This window comes from Oncorhynchus kisutch, linkage group LG3 (assembly GCF_002021735.2).
Source record: "Oncorhynchus kisutch isolate 150728-3 linkage group LG3, Okis_V2, whole genome shotgun sequence".
Lineage (NCBI taxonomy): Eukaryota > Metazoa > Chordata > Actinopteri > Salmoniformes > Salmonidae > Oncorhynchus > Oncorhynchus kisutch.
The window spans coordinates 56,640,831-56,663,469 of record NC_034176.2 but is presented as its reverse complement, the minus strand read 5'-3'; the positions used below and the strand labels follow the sequence as shown (position 1 = coordinate 56,663,469).

Sequence of the window (22,639 nt, the reverse complement as noted above, 5' to 3'; positions counted from 1 at the left end):
AGAAAGAATTGGGTGAAAGGCTTCTATCAATTTATATTGCAGACTAAATTGAGTTTGTGAAATATTCTAAACTAATGTACAATTCCAATTTTGTTTAGAATACGCCGACATGTTTCTCATAAGAGTACTAGGACATCTTGTGGTTTAAGCATAGTACTGCATGTCAATCTATTATACAAGATTAATTAGTGGAATCAGGTGTGTTACCTCTAGGCTGGAATAAAAGCTTACACCAACGCCAGCCTTTGCTGGGTAAGATTGCCCACCCCTGGGATGTGGCAATTCTTTCAGGCTTAATGAGAAGGAACCTAAACTTTTGTCATAAAACATATTAGTGAAAGAGGGGTCTGGCCAAACAATGATAAAGGAAGCAGGGTACAAAAGTTCAAACACAGTATTTTTATTAAACATGTGTGCCACAATTTAAAAAAGACATTTGTTCCATTCAGATACATAAAAATAATATATATTTAGAGCTGTGAAAAAATTGTAGTGGCTTACTTTTAATTCCAAATCAATAGAAGATTAGGGCTTCAATAAAACCTCTAATGTTCAAAAAACATTGTTCAATAAAACACTTTACAAGGTTCTTTTTTTGAGCAATAGAAAAACATTTTTAGAAAAATACAGTTTCACATTGGTACTAATAAATACTTTCTCAGTGTGGAGTACTGTACCAAAAGGCACCAACTGTTCCTTCTCAGATCAATTCAACATATAAAACGAGATTACTATGTCACCATTACCCCAAAGTCAAATCTACTGCACAGGACATAACATATTAACCCGTTTAACATTAGCCCGTTCCCAGAGAAATGTACACATTTTAAGAGCACTTTGATTTCATCAAGGGCACTTCCTGAGATGTCAGCGTGTTTTCCGCCAGTAAACCATGACCGTCACGAAAGCCACTGCAGCCACAAGCGACACCGTACGCCAATGTGACACGGTGCTAATAACCGCCTCCTGCGAGCAAAAAGAAAAAGTCAACCACACAGTCACGTGCAACAGTGGAACCATTACATTGTCTGTACTAACCATAGTCATGGGCTGGACTCAATACCATTCAGCCTGCTGAGCTAAAGCCTAGTGCTAGTTCTGGGATCTTTAGGTGTGAGGCAAGGTTACTCATCAAACAGGCTTAGCTTTATGAACTGACAGTACTGTGACGTGGCCCAGGTAGTTGCATTCGGTGCTGCCCACATCGGAACTGCCTGCCTGCATTGGCCAATGGCGCCAATGTGCTGTGCGGCGTTTGAAGTCTCTCTCTAACACCCCCTCCAACCCCTGGTGCAGCTTCATTTAATAACTCCATCTGTGTTTTAAAACTGACAACCCCCCCCCCCCCCCAAGCAAGACCTCCTTTCGGGAGCCTCAGCATTACATGTGCACACAATGCTGTCGAGTATACATATGTTGTTCATGGTCGTATTTGAGTAGGAGTGAGTGCTTCCTCCTCTTGATATGCATGTGCATGTGAGTCACCATACGCAGTATGTACAAGAACGTATCAACTAGCATCCTTTACATTTTTGTTTTGTCAGATGGGCGTGTGACTTATGTCTATACTTGTCAGATGTACATTCTTGAATAGATAAGTTAAGAGTTCGTCCAAAACAATGGACAGGCCATGGACACGCTGTGGTGGATAGATCCAGAATCTCCTCACTACCGCCCAAAGTTAGCCTACATTTAGGCTATTGTTTATATGTTGGGGTAAAAAAACAAAAAAACAATTGGACAACGCTTGTATGGAAACCGCAATACATGTTCACATCATTTTTACCAATCAATTACATTACACTTAAAAAACAACTTAAAATACCACCACTGATTGCTATATGGCTAGCTATGCTATCAGCTTATCCGAACGGTGGTTAACATTTAGGACATCATGACAGATTTGACGAATATCCACTTTGTTAGATTAGCTTCTTTTTTTTTTGAATGGGCATCAATGATGGCGTCCTTCCTCTATCCCCCACGGTCTGTTTTCAATGGATCTCTTTACTGCAGGTATGTACTGATTGTGACAGTGTCTCTGCTCTTGTGGTATTAATAAATAAAACATGGTCTTCTTGTAAATCTGTCAGGGGAGTCTTCATGGGTGGGTATGTTGGCATACTCCAGCAGGGTACTCACCCATCCTCCTTGCTGTCGGATCCAAGTGGAGACATTTTCCCTGATGAACTGTATTACCCAGTTAATAACCATCTTGATGCTTTCTAAGTGGTTCTGTGTCAGTGCCTTGGAAAGGGGGATAACAAATAAATAAATTATATATATAAATATATATATATATATATATATATATATATATATATATATATATAAATATATATATAGTGAGGGGAGATTTATTCTGCTTTACATTTGAACATTTCAATGATTTCATATTCAGTAACATGCACATTCTGGGTGTTACCTTGTAAATAAGCTTGTAGGCCAAGTGAAACAGGGAGACCACTCTGCCCCAGTTGATACCATCTGCAAAGATTTCCCTGGCCACTGAGAAGAACACATCCTGGGCACAGTTTACCTGGACTCTGTTTATTAGGCTGTCAGAGGAAGGAGAGACAAATCATTAGAAACTGAGGAAGAGTTTATTTTTCCATGTTTCTTGTTGTCAAGAAAATGAAACAATGACGAAATAATAAAGTTCTTAATTCGATGGAAATTTGCCAGACCACCACGATAGGATATGGGAATATACTCATTTGTGTTCACATCCAGGCTTACAACCTTTGTTGTTTGAGTAAAATAAGTGCATAAAAACACCACCATAACATATGTAACAGTTTAACTTTAGTCCGTCCCCTCGCCCCTACCCGGGCTCGAACCAGGGACCCTCTGCACACACCGACAACAGTCACCCACAAAGCAGTGTTACCCATCACTCCACAAAAGCCGCGGCTCTTGCAGAGCAAGGGGAACCACTACTTCAAGGTCTCAGAGCGAGTGACGTCACCGATTGAAGCGCTATTAGCGCGCACCCCCGCTAACTAGCTAGCCATTTCACATCGGTTACACATAGACCAGACAAATACAGTGCCTTCAGAAAGTATTCACACCTCTTGACTTCTTCCACATGTTGTTGTTGTATTACAGTCTGAATTTAAAATGGATTACATTTGGATTTTTTGGGGTCACTGGCCCACACACACACACAATACCCCATAACGTCAAAGTGGAATTATGTTTTTCAAAATGTTTACAAATTAATTCAAACTTAAAAGCTGAAATTGAATGAGTCTATGTATTCACCCCCTTTGTTATGGGGAGCCTAAATACTAAGTTCAGGAGTAAAAATGTGCTTAACAAGTCACATAAGTTGCATGAACTCACTGTGTGCAATAAGTGTTTAACATGATTTTTCAATGACTACCTCATCTCTGTACCCCACACGTACAGATAATTGTAAGTTCCCGCAGTCGAGCAGTGAATTTCAAACAGATTCAACCACAAAGACCTGGAAGGTTTTCCCAATGCCTCGCAAAGAAGGGTAGATGGGTAAAAAACAAAGCAAGACATTGAATACCCCTTTGAGCATGGTGAAGTTATTAAATACACTTCGGATGGTGTATCAATACACCCAGTCACTACAAAGATACAGGCTTTCTTCCTAACTCAGTTGCCAGAGAGGAAGGTAACCACTCAAGAATTTCACCATGAGGCCAATGGTGACTTTAAAACAGTTACTGAGTTTAAACTCTGTGATAGGAGAAAACGGAGGATGAATCCACAACATTATAGTTACTCCACAATACTAACCAGATCCTCAAAAGGTTCTACAGCTGCACCACCTGACTGGTTGCATCACTGCCTGGTATGGCAACTGCTCGGTCTCCGACAGCAAGACACTACAGAGGGTAGTGCGTACGGCCCAGTACATCACTGGGGCCAAGCTTCCTGCCATCTAGGTCCTTGAGGCTTCTAAACAGCTTCTACCCCCTAGCCATAGACTCCTGAACATCTAATGAAATGGCTACCCAGACTATTTGCATTGCCCCCCCCCCCCCCCCCCTTTACACTGCTGCTACTCTGTTATTATCTATGCATAGTCACTAACTCTACTTACATGTAAATATTACCTCGACTAACCGATGCCCCTGCACACGGACTCTGTACCCCCTGTATATAGCCTTGCTGTTGTTACTTTAAAAAAAAAACATGTATTTTTCTTAAAACTGCATTGTTGGTCAAGCGCTTTTAAAGTAAGCATTTCACTGTAAACTACACCTGTTATAACCACGCATGTGACAAATACAATTTGATTTGATTTAAATAGAAGGAAGCCTGTACAGAAAACAAATATTCCAAAACATGCATCCTGTTTTCAACAAGGCACTAAAGTAATACTTCAAAAAATGTGGCAATTCACTTTTTGTCCTGAATACAAAGCATTATTTTTAAGGCAAATACAATACAACACATTACAGAGTACCACTCTCCATATTTTCAAGCATAGTGGTGGCTGCATCATGTTATGGGTATGCTTGTAATCGTTAAGGACTGGGGAGTTTGTCAGGATAAAACAGAAATTGAATGGAGCTAAGCACAGGCAAAATCCTAGAGGAAAACCTGGTTCAGTCTGCTTTCCACCAGACACTGGGAGATTAATTCACCTTTCAGCAGGACAATAACCTAAAACACAAACCCAAATCTACACTGGTGTTGCTTACCAAGACAGTGACTGTTCCCGAGTTACAGTTTTGACTTAAATCTACTTGAAAATCTATTGCAAGACCTGAAAAGGTTGTCTTTTAATGATCAACAACCAATTTGACAGAGCTTGAAGAATTTAGAAAATAATAATGGGGAAATGTCCAGGTGTGGAAAGCTCTTTGAGATTTACCCAGAAAGACTCCACGCTTTAATCACTGCCAAAGGTGATTGTACAAAGTATTGACTCAGGGGTGTGAATAGTTATGTAAATGAGCTATTTCTGTATTTAATTTTCAATCAATTTGCAAACATAAAAAATATATATATACACTTTTGTCATTACGGTATATTGTGTGTAGATGGGTGAGAAAAACAACAATTTAACCCATATTGAATTCAGGCTGAAACACAACACTTTGAATAAGTCAAGGGGTATGAATACTTTCAAAAGGCACTGTAGCTAATATGCTAATTCAGAAGAAAATAATGTCATACTGTTGTAGCTCAGCATTTCTGTTCATGTCATCAGCGATCAGCAGCAGCTGTTGTACCATGTTTTTGACTTGGTGGTCCTCTTGTTCGTTGGGTCTGCCACCAAGGTCCTCTGGAGCCAAATGCCTCCCTGGGTTTTCTGCACTGATCCTCTCTATGACATACCTTCATGGATTAAAAAATATACATTTTTCTTGTTTAAATGGATAATGTGATAATCAGGATGAATACTAATGGTAATAGTGCTATGTTTATTTACCCTCTTAAAACAATAGCTCCTTGTTCCATAATTCTCTCGTCGTTGACATCTGTTACAAAGATTTTGTTAGTGATTTTATGTTTTTATTATCAATGTTTAATGACATGACAGTTTATTGGGGTGATTAGATAATGCGTGATAAACACGTCTGTGCACCAATTCAATTGGTAGATACTTTTTCCTCACTCCCAGGACCTACATGTTTACTTCATGATGTAGACTTTGTACTTCACTGTACTTGGGGGTTAGAGTTATGCCGCGTTCAAAACAACTGGGAATTCGAAAATCTCTGACTTCCAACTTCAGTGCTTACAAAACCACTGTGAACTCGGGAAAAAAATGTATTTGAACTGTCATACAACTCGGAATTCCAACTCTGGCCCCTTTCTAGAGTTCCCGACCTCGTATTACACTTTGTTACAGTGAAGTGACCTCAGAGGACATTCCTATGGACTTCCAAGCCCAAAGTGTGTAGGCCAAAATAATTCTAGATTGTTAGTGCTAGATTTGTTTATTTTTGAAATAGTCGACCTCACTAAGACTGTTTTCACAATTTCGCTAATTAGTCTAGAACTAGGCCTACATGCTGAAAGATCAGAGAACATGAAGTCTAGCTTCGACCGCATGTAAAGATTCTGACGGGAGCCTATTGTTTGTTAGTTGACAATATTTTAGATGACGACCTTTCAAAGTCTCATGCGCCTAGTCACATTTACCGTCACCCCCGACTGCACCCTGAGGCTCATCTTCGCCCGTTTTACTTCTTTCTCGGGAGTCTGCCATCGACGAGAAGTACTGGGGCGAAGAAGTCCTACAGCTCCTGATCTCCTCAACGAGTCTGTCCCAATCTGTAACCGCAAGCCGGGGATCTAAAGAAAAAAAACGATTAGACTTGTGTCGCTCGCGTTGATATGTAGTCGAATCCAAAAATGTTACCGCTGTTTACATATTTCTCTCCGGAAAAACACCAGAGACTAGACAGAACAAGGAAGTAACACGGAAATAAAAAGTGGGTTGTGCAAGTGCCCGGGGCTGCTTGTGTGTCTAAATTGCGCCTCTTCTTCGTGTACTTTCCGGCAGAGTAGACACTATGTTGCGTATTGCTGCCTTTCAAAGTTTGGAACGTGCATTGCGCATTCGTTCACAAAGAAAAGGGAATTGAAAAAATAAACAAATTGCACCACCATCTAACCCAGGGATGGGCAACTCAAGTCCTCGGGGGCCTGGTTGGTGTCACTTTTGCCCCAGACCCAGATAACACACGAACTCCAATAATCAACTATTCATGATCTTCAGTTTAGAATGCAATTCGTTTAATCAGCTGTGTTTTCTAGGGGTGTGAAAAAAACTGACACCTCTCTGGCTCCTGAGGACCTGATCTAACTGAGTGTAGAAAACATTAAGACCACCTTCCTAATAGTGAGTTGTTTTAACAAGTGACGTCGATAAGGGATCATAGCTTTCTCCTGGATTCACCTGGTCAGTCTGTCCTGGAAAGAGCAGGTGTCCTTAATGTTTTGTACACTCAGTGTATATACCACTATTCCCAACACACCCCACCACCCCTTCCCACTACTTTGGCCCAAGCAGATCCTACACCAGGCCGTCGGCCTGGGAGGCTGGAACCCCTTCTCTCAAAACCCCATGTAGTTCTTCTGCACTAAAATATCTGACACCCCAAAACTTCTCTACTGCTGCTACTACCAATTCAATCTCCTGGGATTTCATTTCCATTCGTGTGGTACAAATAATGACCATAGTAATAAACACCAAGAAACTGTTCAGGTCACTCTGTACTGGTCTACTACTCACAGGGATCCTCTCAGACTCCCTCACCCTTTGCCCACCATCCTCTACTTTCCTCATTACCTCAGCATATGACACATTCTGCACTGCTGTCACCCTGGAAACTTCAATCTGTCTCACTCGAACAGAACATTTCTGATCTCCAGCAACATTGCCACACCCACAATTGAAACACCACATTTTTTTCCACCAAAACTACGTTGCACCAAACATCTGCGGCGCACCAATTAATGGAACGCGTCACAGACAATGGGGATTCCCAACTTCCGTCGAGCCAACTTAACACTCAACCCCAACCCAGTTATCACTCCTTTCAGCGGCGCTCTGCTCCGGAGAGCAACACAGGACCGGTGGCATGACACGCCCCCTCTCCCTCTGAGCAGCAGACACACAAGAAATCCCCCTCAGGATAGTTTGATTGAATTGACCGAACCCAACTCCTTCCATAAACGGATCATCCAAAAGGCATGGATCCACTTTCTCCATGAATTGTACTCCCACTGGGCCAGAGTCATCCAGGGCATTTTCCTGATCATTGGGGTGACCTGGCGACGCAGGTTCTTCCTCCTCACTTTTGTCAGGTTCAATTTCAAGTTCACTATCCGTCGACTGCTCAGTGTTTTCAAGTGTGTAACATGCAATTTTATCTCCTGAACTTGACCCAAAGGAGAAAGTCCTCGGCTTGTATTTCGCAGTCGGTTTGGGTTTGCACCTCGCACCCTTTTTTCTGCTTTTCTCGCCATCTGCCCTCTTCCTTGCCTGGGCCTCCAACATGAATTCCATCTCCATGTGGGACTTCAAGAAACTCAGTATCTAGCCACTGGTACTGCCATGCTCCCTTCCCGATCCTACATTGTGGCCAGATAGAAAGCATGCAGTAAAGATATTGAACTATATATATATATATATATATATATATATATATTTTTTTTATATTACCATCTTTGAGAACTAACAATCAAATAATGCCTAGACAGTCAGGGAGAATCGAAAATGAGAAAAAAAGGGCATTCATGACACATGCTCATTGATTTTGTTGTTTGAGCAGAGGAACACAGCATTAGCGATGGCAAAATGCATAGATTTGCAGGAAATTAGCTTACAAACCGCAAAATTGTCTCTCAGCTCCATGTGAAACTGTGTAGAATTGCTGAAAATTAGCTTCAAATCTGCAAAATGTTCTCTCAGCGCAATGGGAAAATGTGTAGAATTGCAGATCAGTAGCATTACAACAGCAAAATGTCTCCACTGCAATGATACCTTTCTAGCTATGACTATGTTGGAGTTAACGCTTCCTTTTCCAATGTTCTGTGGGGAGGTCAAATAATGAAACTGTTTAACAAATCTATTCATTTAAAAACGGATTACATCTACTTGACAAGACATTACTTTTTTTTGTTCTAACATGTGATAGGTTGCCGGTTTGCCTGGGCAGGGGTCCCTGTGGAGGAAAAGTTTGAAAAGCCCTGGTGTAGCCTGGGCTAAATTATTGTCTTTCATGATTTAAGAGGTACAGGCATTACACTGATCGAGACTCACATCCTTAAATTAACTTAATTAAATTACACAATAACAGACAGAACATTCACGCACATTATTTAAATTAACATTTTAGTTAAAAGTTCTGAATTTGCGTTTATGCAGACACTGCAGTGCTTTATTTGTTTGAACTAAATCAATACATTGCATTCATGGGATTTACCTTTTCTGTTACCTGTTTTTTACTCAAACTACCAACTTCTTAGGGGGATGTCGCTGTTGCCCTATGGAATTCTCCTCTACTAGAAATAGACTATCAAGGAGGCAATCTGTAGGAGGACACCGACACAGAGCAGCACCGAAATAAACACAGCATTGTTACATGGTCTCTAATAGCCTAGCCCTAGGTGGTGCTGTGTCATTTCTGTTTTGATGAGCAGACATGGGATTTTAGTGTCCCAACCCCCCCTCCTTCACACTCCACCTGCTTCCCCCCAGCCATCTTGCTTGTCTGGTTTTTCTACCACATAACAAAAGCACAATGGACTGTTTCACTATGCCCTCATGGAAGACACGTGGGGTATTAGGCTCTACCACCAGCTCCCACATTGCCATATGGTGTGATGTTGATAGATTTCCCCTGCCAGTGTAAGCAGGTAGCCTATTGTGGCTAGGGGAGAGCCTATTGGTTTACTGGACACCAGACTGGTTCAGTATACCACTTTAGGCCTGTCCTAATGTAATTATGTGGTGTGTTTTGGTCATTTATGTTTAGAGGTATCACATGTTTAGGAGCATCACTTCAGGAAACAGCAGAGGGAGCACCCCCCTATCCACGTCGAAGGGACAGTAGTGGAGAAGGTGGAAAGTTAAGTTCCTCTGCGTACACATCACAGACAAACTGAAATTGTCCACACACACAGAGCAGTGAAGGCACAACAGCGCCTCAACCTCAGGAGGCTGAAGAAATTTGCCTTGTCACCAACAACCATGACAAACTTTTACAGATGCACAATCGAGAGCATCCTGTCAGGCTGTATCACCACCTGGTACGGCAACTGCACCGCCATCAACCGCAAGGCTCCCCAGATGGTGGTGCGGTATGCACAACGCATCACCGGGGGAAAACTACCTGCCCTCCAAGACACCTAGAGCACCCGATGTCACTGGAAGGCCAAAGAGATCATCAAGGACAATAATCACCCGAGCCACTGCCTGTTCACACCGCTACCAGCCATAGGCAAGGTCAGTACAGGTGCATAAAAGCTGGGACCGAGAGACTGAAAAACAACTTCTATTTTTTAACCTTTATTTAACTAGGCAAGTCAGTTAAGAACAAATTCTTATTTACAATGACGGCCTACCAAAAGGCGGGGACAGGGGCTGGGATTAACAACAAAATATAAACACAGGACAAAAACACACATCACAACAAGAGAGACAACACTACATAAAAGAGAGACCTAAGACAACATAGCAAGGCAGCAACACAACACAGCAATGTAGCAACACAACAATGTGGTAGTAACACAACATGGTAGCAGCACAAAACATGGCAGAATGGTAAAGATCATCTAGCCGCTCGAGAGTACCTTCACCTGCCGATCTATAAATGATGTCTCCGTAATCTAGCATGGTTATCTGAATCAGGGTTAGTTGTCAGCTGGGGTGAAAGAGGAGCGATTACGATAGAGGAAACCAAGTCCAAATATAACTTTAGCCTGCAGCTTTAATATGTGATGAGAGAAGGAATGTGTACTGTCTAGCCATACTCCCAAGTACTTGTATGAGGCGACTACGGTAGGTTGCCTAGTGGTTAGAGCGTTGGGCCAGTAACCAAAAGGTTGCTAGATTGAATCCCTGAGCTGACAAGGTAAAAATCTGTCATTCTGCCTCTGAACTAGGCAGTTAACCCACTGTTCCTAGGCCGTCATTGTAATAAAGAATTTGTTCTTAACCGACTTGACTGGTTAAATTTTAAAAAAAGCTCTAAACGCTCAGAGGTAGTAATCACACCTGTGGGGAGAGGGGCATTCTTCTTACCAAACCACATGACCTTTGTTTTCATCTACTATAATTCACTTCATTCACTTCATTCACTTACCCGAAAGATGAGTGAACCATTCCTTCACCTCATTATAACATCTTTGGTCTGACAGCACACATAGCTGGCAAATAGCTTAGCATTAGCTCATTATAATCAGTACAACCCTCAAAAAAGTATTGTACGCACATCGTAGGTGTCCATTACAATCTATGCAATATCAGAATGCATTAGTTGTCACCAGTACTTGAAAACATGCATATAACTGTAAATGCATTATGTTCCATACATACTGTATGCGCCTGCAGTAGAAACGACAACACGATATACAGAAAATAAGGGACTTACTTTGATAGCAATGTCCAAATGTATTAATTATAAGGAAAACAATACAGAAGGCAATGCAGACGACAGCCAGAAAATATTCCAATTCATGCAAGACTGTGCAAATATCTGCATATTTGATCTGCACAAACATTAGTGAAGTGTGTGGACTCTCCTCGAAGAGAGATGTTTATCCAGCTCAGTAAAGCCTCAAATATAAATGATCTGCAACGCTGAAATAGGCTACTTCTATATAAATTAATGAGGCGGAACACACCTCAATTCAAACTGTTGTTAGAAAATGCAACTTGTTAGAAAATCATTTGAAATTGACAAGTTGAAACATAGCCTATAGATAATTAGCAGGCAGTGCGTGTTTACTGTCCTGTTGGAACAGTGAGTGCATTCTGATGTAATACAACTCACGCTGGGGCGACCATTAGAAATATTTGGAACTCATTTATGAAAAGGAGGCACGGCTGGAGGCACGGCTGAGTCAAATAGGAATCCTGACTTAATGAAGTGGTGATTAAAGAGCTCAGAAATGTGCATCTTGTCAGTAACAACCACATCAACATTAAGGGACATGGGCAGCTGTGAGGAGGAGAGTTTATTCATCAGGTCGTTAATCATTTTCCAGAACTTCTTGGGGTTACACCCACAGAGAAAACTGCTCCTTAAAGTAACTAAATTTGGCCTTCCAGATAGCCTGAGTGCACTTATTTCTCATTTGCCTGAACGATAGCCAGTCAGGCTGAGTATGCGTGTGCCGAGCCTTTCGCCAAATGCAATTCTTGAGGTGGAGTTACTCTGCAAGATCACGGTCGAACCAGAGACTGAAACTGTTTTTAATTATCATTTTCTGGATGGGGTGTGTTTGTTAACAATACGACTGAAAATATTTTTTTTAGCGGTCCAAGCGTCTTCGGCAGAGAGGGATCAAGCTGATTCTAATACCATTTTACAGAGGCCAGTTCATGAAGGAAGGCATGCTCATTAAAGTTTTTTAGCAGGCGTCTATGACAAATCAGGACAGGTCGTTTCACTGAGCAGGCATTACGAACACAGGCTGTAAAACAGTGATCACTAAGGTCATTACAGAAAAAAACAGACTGATACCTTTCAGGATTATTTGTGAGGATAACAGCGAGGAGAATAGCCTTAACTGGGTGTTTGGAGACATACCTTGTGGGATTGGTAATACTCTGAGAAGGATTTAGGGAGTCCCGTTGCTTCAGAACTTGGTCAGGTGGTTTAAGCATGTCCCAGTTTAGGTCACCTAGCAGGACAAATTCAGACTTGGTGTAAGGTGCCAGGAGAGAGCTTAGGGCAGGTAGGTACAGGCCAGTGCTGATGGAGGACTATAGCACCCAGCAACAGTCAGAGCTATTTGAAAGTTTAATGCTTAAAACCAACAAATCTAATTGTTTGGGGACAGATGTGGTGGAGACAACCGAGCACTGAAGGTGATCCTTGGTAAAGATTGCCACTCCCCCACCTTTGGAAGATCTGGTTATAACCTTTTGATCAGCAAGACAGAAAGGCTAACATCAGTATTCAAAACACTCTTCCTTAACCATATCTCAGTAATGACCAACACATCTGGATTGGAGCTGTGAACCCACACTTTCAATTGATCTATTTTAGGTAATAACCTTCTAGTGTTAACGTGCAGAAAACCCAGGCTTTTACGAGAGCAGAAATCAGTGATGCAGATATCAGAGCACAAGTCAGAATTGGGGCTAGCAACAGTAGGTGTGCGACGGTGTACATGCACATTTCCAGATATCATCAACAGTAATACAATCAAGGCACGACATAGCACAGGGAGAGCTCTGCAGTGCTGATTTATGACATCTGAATGTGCATCAGATGGAAACCAGATTATATTGTACAGGAATTTCATTAGGTATCATGAATACAAAACTGTCGAGAGGTGGTTAGAATAGGATGGGAGGCCAAAAGTCTGTAACCAATAGAGAGTCAGAGTCCCAAGTGTGGGAACAAACATAGTCTATCCCATGTTTGGGTAAATAAAGTTTGTAGTTAACAAAGCATGCAGGAGTCATGAGGCAAATAGCAAAACGCACAAGAAATATACAACGACTTGAGGCTAGCCATTGTAAGTTCAGTCACTTGCCCCAACAGTGCTTGTGTACTGGAGGCGAGTGAAAGCTTGGGAGAGAGGGGGGAGTGTGGTGGGGTACAGGCCAGGGCAGACGGTGAACAGATCGCCATGTGGAATCCAAGCAGCAGTGCAGCAGGCAACTGGAGTAGGTGTCACACCCACTTGGGAGAAGCTTTTATATCTGGAGGGAGACTTCTTGTAGAAAATGCAAGTCTTTGAACAGCAGGAGGGGTCTTCAAAGACTCCTGCCACTTGTTGGGCCCAAAGGCCTCGACATCTTTTACTTCATACCTCAGTGCTAATTGAAGTTGTATCTGGTCTGTCCTTGCAAGCCCTGCAGCCTTAACTCAGTCTTCAGTCCCAATAAAGTAAAATATATCATTGTAATGTACTTTTTTTTCCTTTTTCGTATTGGCTTTCAAAATAGCATCAGACCAAACACTACTCACTCAGTTCCAGGTTGGATGGTGTCCTCAGGTCTCTGCTGTTTGTTTGCTAGAGCACCCTCCGTATAGCTTGGAAAAGGAAAATTTAGTAGCAGTAATCGTTCCGGTTAATTTTGGTCATAATTAGGTTGTAGGTCTGGAGTTTTGATCTGGAACAGGCAGAATGGTCAGGCAGGAGGGCTCAGAGTCAGAACAGGCAAGGGTCAAAACCAGGAGGGCAAGAAAAAGAGAGACTGGGAAAAGCAGGCGCTGATAACAAAAACGCTGCTTGACTTGACAAACAAGACGAACTGTCAATGAACAAACAGAGAACACAGGTATAAATACACAGGGAATAATGGGGAAGATGGGCGACACTTGGAGGGGGGTGGAGACAATCACAAGGACAGGTGAAACAGATCAGGGTGTGACCATAGGCGGAAATCCAAGGGGGGATAGGAGGGACACGACCACCCCATCCTGGGGCATATATGATTTGTCCCCCCCAATATATCACTGTAAACAATAACTATGTAATTTAAATAATATTAATACGCAATGAAAGCACTTGTGCTGATTATAGACACTTAATAGCACGTTTTTAAGTTTCAAAAGATTGCGACCCCCCCCCCGCCTTTTCTCTCACAATGGTTTGATCCACTGCCTCCAGCAGCGGCACATGATGCAGGTACTGTGCATGTGTGGGAATCTTACATAGTGTGTCAGACACAACGGTCACCAGTTTTGCTGCATTAAATTACAGGTCACTCTCTGTGTTAGCTAGCAGTTAGCTGATGTTAGCTGATGTTCGCTTGCTAGCCAGCTACAGTAACATCAACCAGTGTTTGACTCAAATTCAAATAGCTGCAATGAGAGAAGATAGCAATGCAATGTAGTGTAGTGTTCCTTAGTTGGCAAGGTAACAGAGGGTTCGTGTCTACCGTCTGAAAGGCATTCAATGCACATACAGTGGAGAGAACAAGTATTTGATAACCTGCAAAATCGGCAGTGTTTCCTACTTACAAAGCATGTAGGGGTCTGTCATTTCTATCATAGGTACACTTCAACTGTGAGAGACGGAATCTAAAACAACAGAAAATCACATTGTATGATTTTTAAGTAATTAATTTGCATTTTATTGCATGACATAAGTATTTGATACATCAGAAAAGCAGAGCTTAATATTTGGTACAGAAACCTTTGTTTGCAATTACAGAGATCATACGTTTCCTGTAGTTCTTGACCAGGTTTGCACACACTGCAGCAGGGATTTTGGCCCACTCCTCCATACAGACCTTCTCCAGATCCTTCAGGTTTCGGGGCTGTCGCTTGGCAATATGGACATTCAGCCCCCTCCAAAGATTTTCTATTGGGTTCAGGTCTGGAGACTGGCTAGGCCACTCCAGGACCTTGAGATGCTTCTTACGGAGCCACTCCTTAGTTGCCCTGGCTGTGTGTTTCGGGTCATTGTCATGCTGGAAGACCCAGCCACGACCCATCTTCAATGCTCTTACTGAGGGAAGGTTGTTGGCCAAGATCTTGCGATACATGGCCCCATCCATCCATCCTCCCCTCAATACAGTTCAGTCATCCTGTCCCCTTTGCAGAAAAGCATCCCCAAAGAATGATGTTTCCACCTCCATGCTTCACGGTTGGGATGGTGTTCTTGGGGTTGTACTCATCCTTCTTCTTCCTCCAAACACGGCGAGTGGAGTTTAGACCAAAAAGCTCTATTTTTGTCTCTTCAGACCACATGACCTTCTCCCATTCATCCTCTGGGTCATCCAGATGGTCATTGGCAAACTTCAGACGGGCCTGGACATGCGCTGGCTTGAGCCGGGGGACATTGCATGCGCTGCAGGATTTTAATCCATGACGGCGTAGTGTGTACCTAATGGTTTGGTTTGAGACTGTGGTCCCAGCTCTCTTCAGGTCATTGACCTCACCTTCCTCATGATCATTGATGCCCCACGAGGTGAGATCTTGCGTGGAGCCCCAGACCGAGGGTGATTGACCGTCATCTTGAACTTCTTCCATTTTCTAATAATTGCGGCAACAGTTGTTGCCTTCTCACCAAGCTGCCCATCCCAGCCTTGTGCAGGTCTACAATTTTATCCCTGATGTCCTTACACATCTTCCTCGTCTTGGCCATTGTGGAGAGGTTGGATTCTGTTTGATTGAGTGTGTGGACAGGTGTCTTTTATACAGGTAATGAGTTCAAATAGGCTTCTTAAAGAAGAACTAACAGGTCTGTGAGAGACGGAATTCTTACTGGTTGGTAGGTGATCAAATACTTATGTCATGCAATAAAATGCTAATTAATTACTTAAAAATCATACAATGTGATTTTCTGGATGCTTGTTTTAGATTCCGTCTCTCACAGTTGAAGTGTACCTATGATAAAAATGACAGACCTCTACATGCTTTGTAAGTAGGAAAACCTGCAAAATCGGCAGTGTATCAAATACTTGTTCTCCCCACTGTAACTAACGTGAGGTTAATCCAGTCAATCGCACCATAGCGATGTTGTTTGATGTTGGCAGGGTTCACACAGAATAGCTGAATTTGCAGTGCTGGCGCCCAAACTAAAGCAAGCGTTTGCTAGCTAGCTAGTACCTATTCCATTTATATGGCGTCGTCAAAGATGGAATCTCTGCTATCGTCAGTTTATTCCAAGATCAGCATGCAGCTGTAGTGCTTCGAAGTCCCTGTGTTCAGGTTAGTGATAAACTGAACTCCAAACTGAACAGAACTACACTCTCTTCTACCATTGTCTTAAATATATTTAATGTTCTCGTTGCAAAAGCTAAATTGTCGGTAGGGGACTTTGAAGCACCTGTGTGCCAATCTTAGAGTAAACTGACGATAGCAAAGATTATAGCTAACACCACAGAAACAGAATTGGTGCTCGCTAGCTCTGCAAATTCCGCTATTGTTGGAAGCCAGCCAATATAAAACAAACTATATTAAAATTACAAAAGGTTGCAGCATACGTTGTGTAAATGGTGTACTCATACAGCTGTCAACCCTTGTCACTGCAATCCGTTTCACATTTGCTAGCTAACTAGCTAGCTACCTTTAGATTGAAGCCCATATAGAATGATAGAAGATAATAGATGATAGAAGCCCATCTCCTCCTGTAAATAACCTGCACACTGTGTGTGTGTGTGTGTGTGTGTGTGTGTGTGTAGCCAGCCAGGTAGAAAAATGGCAGAAAAAAAGATGGACATTAGAGTATTTTTCAGTACACCAAAACGCAAAGTAAGATCCCCCTAGTAGACTAATGTCTCAGACTAAAATGTTCACAAGAATGAAGAGAAATGCTAATGGAAATGTTTCACAATGATGTCATTAGGCAGAGCAGGCAACAGATGGCACACAGACAGCAGAGCTGGGTACAGATGGGCAGGGACAGGGAGTCTCAGGTAAGTTTGTTGAGTCTTTGTTTGGCAACATTATGAAAGGTTCTCTCTTTTTTAGACTTGTAAAATTGGGAAATAATTGGAAAATGTCATGGATACCCCCACTCTCAACTTAAACTGGTGACTGAACTAAGATTTGTTTAAGGCAATGGTGTTGCTGTTGTGATTAATTGAGTCGTTTTGGGTACCGGTAGTTAGGAGTGTGGCAAACACCTTATTTCTTTTCTAGGAGATAGTCAGTGAGGGTGGTGAAAGGGAAAGAGTCAGGGAGAGAGACTTCAGAGGACAGTGTCACAGCCACGGCAGGACCAGGTGTCAACCTTGTTGCCAGCAGCACCAGTATAGGGGACGGTGGCACAGCATTGTCCAGTTACCTCAGTGATGGCACATAACCATATCAGCCACACCCACAATTTATAGAACCGCAAACTCTTGCCAGCAGAGTGTTGACGTTTCAAGAGAGAAGGTTTCTCGATTTCCCCTGGCTACATTATAATCCATCAATAAAAGGAGTGTTGTGTTTTCACTGTAGCCAAAGGTTTTCAAGCCAGCCATCTTTTGGCCAAAGAGCGGATGCTGCCTTCATCAGTGCAGGATTTAGGAACTGGAGAAAAGCCATTGAAAAATTCACAGCACATCAAAACAGCCAAACGCCACTTTGTAACTGTAACAGCACACCAGCTAAATCCAATCAGTGCCCAGTGTGGGGTAAACAGCAGAAATTACGAAAGCTACTTTGCACTGTATGATAAAGCAGCAACAATGATTGAATCCATTGAGATACACTCAAGACGTTTTGCTGGCAAAGCAGTGGATCACTATAGGGCAGAATTATTTTAAGTGTTGGATTGTATGGAGGTACAGTTTGGCGACAGTTTTGACCAGGACAGTCTAAACGTCCTGCAAAAGTTGGAAAGCGCACTTCTCACGGGGGAGTTGGATGAGTCTCTAGATCAGTACCCTGAGCTGAACATGGATTCTATTTCAGTGCAGTTGCCTCTCTTTTGGAACAAATACCCCTGTAGCAGTGGTGGGGAGGCAGCAGAGGTCCTCAGGAGGCTTCCAGTGGAGTTGCGGGGGTTGGTTGACCAAGTTGAGGTGCTGATCAGAATTCTTTTTTTGTGGTGCCAGTGTCTTCATGTGAGGCTGAGAGGGGTTTCAGTGCACTCCGCAGGTTAAAGACTTGTCTACGGGCCAGCATGTGCCAAGAGAAACTGAGCGGCGTAGTTGTCTGTAATGTACATAAAGGCAGACTGGATGGTCTAGAGGGAAATATCTGCGAGCAATTTGTTGGATCCATTGAAACCCGCAAACATGTTCGGTTCTTTTGTTCAGTAGTGTGTATAGCAGTGGTTCTCAACCTTTTTTGGGTACTGGAACCCCTGCGTATATTGAGACAAGGCGGGCAAGGTTTTGAGTGGTCCTCAGGAACCTCCACCCCCTCTATTATATGCAAAGTTACTGAAATCCTTGTGCTGAATACGTTCATTACACTTTTTTATTTAACGGACCCCTTGCAATTACACCAGGGACCCCTAGGGGTCCACGGACCACTGTTTGAGAACCCCTGGTGTATAGTATAATATTTGTCCTTTTGTTTAGCAGTTTTTAGCACATGTTGTTATTTTATCTTATTTAATTTACAATTGCATACTTTGTGTGACATACTTGTCCATAGCTGCTGTTTGAAGTGTTGAGACACTGACTGAACAATAAATACATATTTTTGAAGGATATTTTTGTTGATTTGTTTGGGTTATTCATTGAAGTAGTTATTTCGCTTTTAGAACTGTACTTATTTAGAATGTTTTGCTCTTGTAAAGCTATTGTAGTACACTCAGGCCAGTGGCACATATTTAATGATTTTATAAATGTATCAAAAAAAGTTAAATAACAAGGTCAATTCAATATGGAGACCAACTTTGATGGTTCTCAATGGAGAGTCTTTTGGATGAGCTCACACCATGTTCATTGTATTTACGAAAACTGCACCCATACAGTACCATTGCCACCTACTGGCCTTTCTTGGTATTGCTGGTTGTAAATACAAATACATGCATACATACTGGACTGATAAGGAACACTATTATTATTATTAGTATTATAATTATTTAAACATTTGAACAAGTTGGGACAACCCTTCAGTTAACTACTGTAACTATCAATTTTCCAGTAGTAGTAATTATGGTTCCTCAATATACATTTTAACATATTACAACGCAGGCTATGTGTTACAGCACTACTTTTGGTGTCCCCCTCAGGAATTGCTCTTGAGAAAATGTCCTGTAATTGTCCCCTCCAAAGTTGATATCAGATTTTCGCCCCTGTGTGTGACAGTTACATGTGAATAATGTTGTATAAATGTGTTATGGAGGTTATTATGAATGATACTGCAACATTCACCAAGGAGTTTTGAATGGTTTCATGAAGGTGTGTTGTATGCATTATTCATTTAAAGTGTTTACCAAAACACACATACTGGTACCAACACATACAGACTCAACATGTATTACAAACACTCACTTGCCAGTAGAGAATTGCCAATGCCATCCTCCTCTCTTTCATGTTGACAAAAGGGTCAATGACTCTCTTTTGTTTTCCTGGGCTACCTGGCTAAAATGCTTGATCAATAGCCTAGCTTCATGGGCAACGATGAGCCAACTAGTTAACATTAGCCTACTACATCTAGCTACATATTGAACTTCCATCCTCTCAGGCCAGGGACACAATGTATGAATGTATGGTTGGATCAGAGCCGCCATTATGATCATTGGCCAGTATGGAGAATTAAAGTAAAACCACAAGTCCAAATCCCTATTTCCATCCATATCCATGGCTAATTTAGGAAAGGGACAATTTTATCTGCCTAGTTAGCCACCAGAGGACAACACAATGGGATGCAACAATTCAATTTTTTTCTGTCAATTAAATTTTGCTTTTGATGTGATTGGTGTGAAGCCAAATTCAAACTGGCTTCCCTTGACCCTTTCTTTTGGTGCGCCAGGACTATTCACAGTTGAGCTCACTTAGTTTAGCTCAATGCTGACTGGCTATTATTTTATTTATTTTTTCCTTGAAGTTCTTGATGATCAGATAAAAGGTTGATTTAGGTGCAATCTTACTGGCAGCAATATCCCTGCCTGTGAAGCCCTTTTTGTGCAAAGCAATTATGACGGCACGTGTTTCCTTGGAGGTAACCATGGTTGACAGAAGAAGAGCAATGATTCCAAGCACCACCCTCCTTTTGAAGCTTCCAGTCTGTTATTCGAACTCAATCAGCATGACAGAGTGATCTCCAGCCTTTTCCTCATCAACACTCACACCTGTATTAATGAGAGAATCACTTACATGATGTCAGCTGGTCCTTTTATGGCAGGGATGAAATGCAGTGGAAATGTTTTTGGGGGATTCAGTTCATTTGCATGGCAAAGAGGGACTTTGCAATTAATTGCAATTCATCTGATCATTCTTCATAACATTCTGGAGTATATACAAATTGCCATCATACAAACTGAGGCAGCAGACTTTGTGAAAATTAATGTTTGTGTCATTCTCAAAAGTTTTAGCCACGACTGTAGGTGTGAAGTAAACTTGTCTGAGAGTTTAGAACTGAAGACCTAGATTATGCCTGTACTTCAGTTTATCAGCGTGATGCAGTCTTGTGGCTTGAAGAAGACCTACGTTAGAAACCAGTCTGTCCTGTTGGTGACGTGACCCAGATTTGTGAGGAGGAGGTGAAATGAGTGGTGGAGCGTAACGTAACGAAGGTGGCTCTGTAAAACATGCTTTTGTGTTGAGTAACATGTCTTGATACCTAAAGAGGATAGAGAGGCAGGCCAGTAACTGGAAGGATGCCAGTTTGAATCCCAGGACTGACAGAAACAATCTGGGGGGTGTGAACCAGACAGTTGCTGGTGTCCTGGGGCCTCTTGTTACCTTGCTGAACTATGCTGGTTTAAATGCTGGGTCTGATGGGAAAAATCTAGTGAATGTGACCCTGCAACTGGAGGTTGCTGGTATCCAATCTTAGATGCTATCTTGTAACTCAGTTGGTAGAGCATGGTGCTTTCAATGTCAGGGTTGTGGGTTCAATTCCAAATGGAGACCGTTAAAAGAAATATATGAAAATGTATCCACTCAGTACTGTAATTTGCTCTGGATAAGAATGTCTGCTAAATATGTAAAATGTTGTGCCCTTGAGCAAGGTACAACCACAAAATTGTTCCAAGGTGTAATCTTCTTAATCTCGGGGGAACTAACGCAAGTCAACATGCACTTAACATGAAACTACCAAACCACCTCTGTTACACTTCACCCCCCTTTGACTTCCCCTTCCTAGAAGAGACCCATCCTAGTACAGACTCGATTCTAACCCGGGTCTCAAGCAAGGTTACTCATCATGATACACAGCCTGTTTTGTGTTTGGTGTGTCAGGGGTTGGATAATGTGACATCAAAAATACAAGTTCCAGTTGTACATTGAAACTTTTTTTTGTTGAAAATCTCTATCCAATGGTCATGACTGGTTTCATAAAGGTGCTATGAATGACTATCTATGATCAAGTATAGTGTTACCTGAGAACGTGTGTGTGTGTGTGTGTGTGTGTGTGTGTGTGTGTGTGGTCACCGCAGGGGCCAACAGGCGGAATTCCATCAAGACCACTACAGAGGCAGCCGATAGAGCCTCTAAGTCTGTTTTACTGTTAATTGAGATGATCAGGACTATCATACTTTCTTGTATGTCTGTGACTTTAGTTTTAAAAAAGGGGTGTCATAGCTAGGTCAATTTTGGAACGGAATGAGAAATGTTTTGATATAAATTTCATGTTCAGTATATCTTATAGAAAAAGTAACAAGTACAGACACGCGCACACACACACACACACACACACACACACACACACACACACACACACACACACACACTGTAGTGTTTGTAATTGGTTAGTGGTGGTATGTGTATCAAATTGAGGCAAGAAATACATACAAACATTGATTTTGGTATGGAGCTCGAGTACAGCTTGCCATGCAGTAGCAGAGAGAATAGTCTATGAGTAGGGTGGATGGAGTCTTTGACCATTTTTAGGGCCTTCCTCTGACACCGCCTGGTATAGAGGTCATGGATGGCAGGAAGCTTGGCCCTGGTGATGTACTGGGCCGTACGTACTACCGTCTGTAGTGCCTTGCAGTCGGAGGCCGAGCAGTGGCCATACCAGGCAGTGAAGCAACCAGTGCTCTCGATGGTGTAGCTGTAGAACCTTTTGAAGATCTGAGGACCCATGCCAAATATTTTCAGTCTCCTGAAGGGGAATAGGTTTTGTTGTGCCCTGTTCACGACTGTCTTGGTGTGCTTGGACAATGTAAGTTTGTTGGTGCGTCTGGTTTCCGGGTTGGATGCGCGCTGTGTTAAAGAAGCAGTGTGGCGTGGTTGAGTTGTGTTTTGGAGGATGCATGGCTCTCGACCTTCGTCTCTCCCGAGCCCGTACGGCGACAAGACAGTAACTACTAACAATTGGATACTACAAAATTGGGGAGAAAAAGGGGTTTAAAATAATCATAAAAATGTCAGTGAAGACACTTGCCAGTTGGTAGCGCA

General features: G+C 42.2%; 1 protein-coding gene across 2 annotated transcripts; it reads right to left on the bottom strand.

The window, feature by feature from the left end:
• Positions 1-380: 380 nt before the first annotated feature.
• LOC109885786 (apoptosis regulator BAX-like) lies at positions 381-6,479 on the bottom strand. Of its 2 annotated transcripts, none has more exons than XM_020477595.2 (6): positions 6,133-6,479; positions 5,417-5,465; positions 5,161-5,322; positions 2,426-2,558; positions 2,143-2,247; positions 381-966 (listed from the first exon to the last, which is right to left on the bottom strand). In XM_020477595.2, exons 1-6 carry the CDS (start codon positions 6,197-6,199, stop codon positions 868-870), a joined length of 615 nt encoding a protein of 204 aa, XP_020333184.1. In that variant the 5' UTR covers positions 6,200-6,479; the 3' UTR covers positions 381-867. The 2 variants fall into 2 exon arrangements, with proteins under 2 accessions (XP_020333184.1, XP_020333188.1); XM_020477599.2 differs by having other exon boundaries at positions 5,616-6,478.
• Positions 6,480-22,639: the final 16,160 nt, after the last annotated feature.

What these genes read in the sequence shown, in the direction of transcription:
- LOC109885786 (XM_020477595.2), bottom strand. Translation starts at nt 6,199, where the DNA reads ATGGCAGACTCCCGAGAAAGAAGTAAAACGGGCGAAGATGAGCCTCAG. An exon ending in GGAGCTATTGTTTTAAGAGG is followed by an intron (nt 5,323 to 5,416) that starts GTAAATAAACAT and finishes TAATCCATGAAG; the next exon opens with GTATGTCATAGAGAGGATCA. An exon ending in AGAAATGCTGAGCTACAACA is followed by an intron (nt 2,559 to 5,160) that starts GTATGACATTAT and finishes TTCCTCTGACAG; the next exon opens with CCTAATAAACAGAGTCCAGG.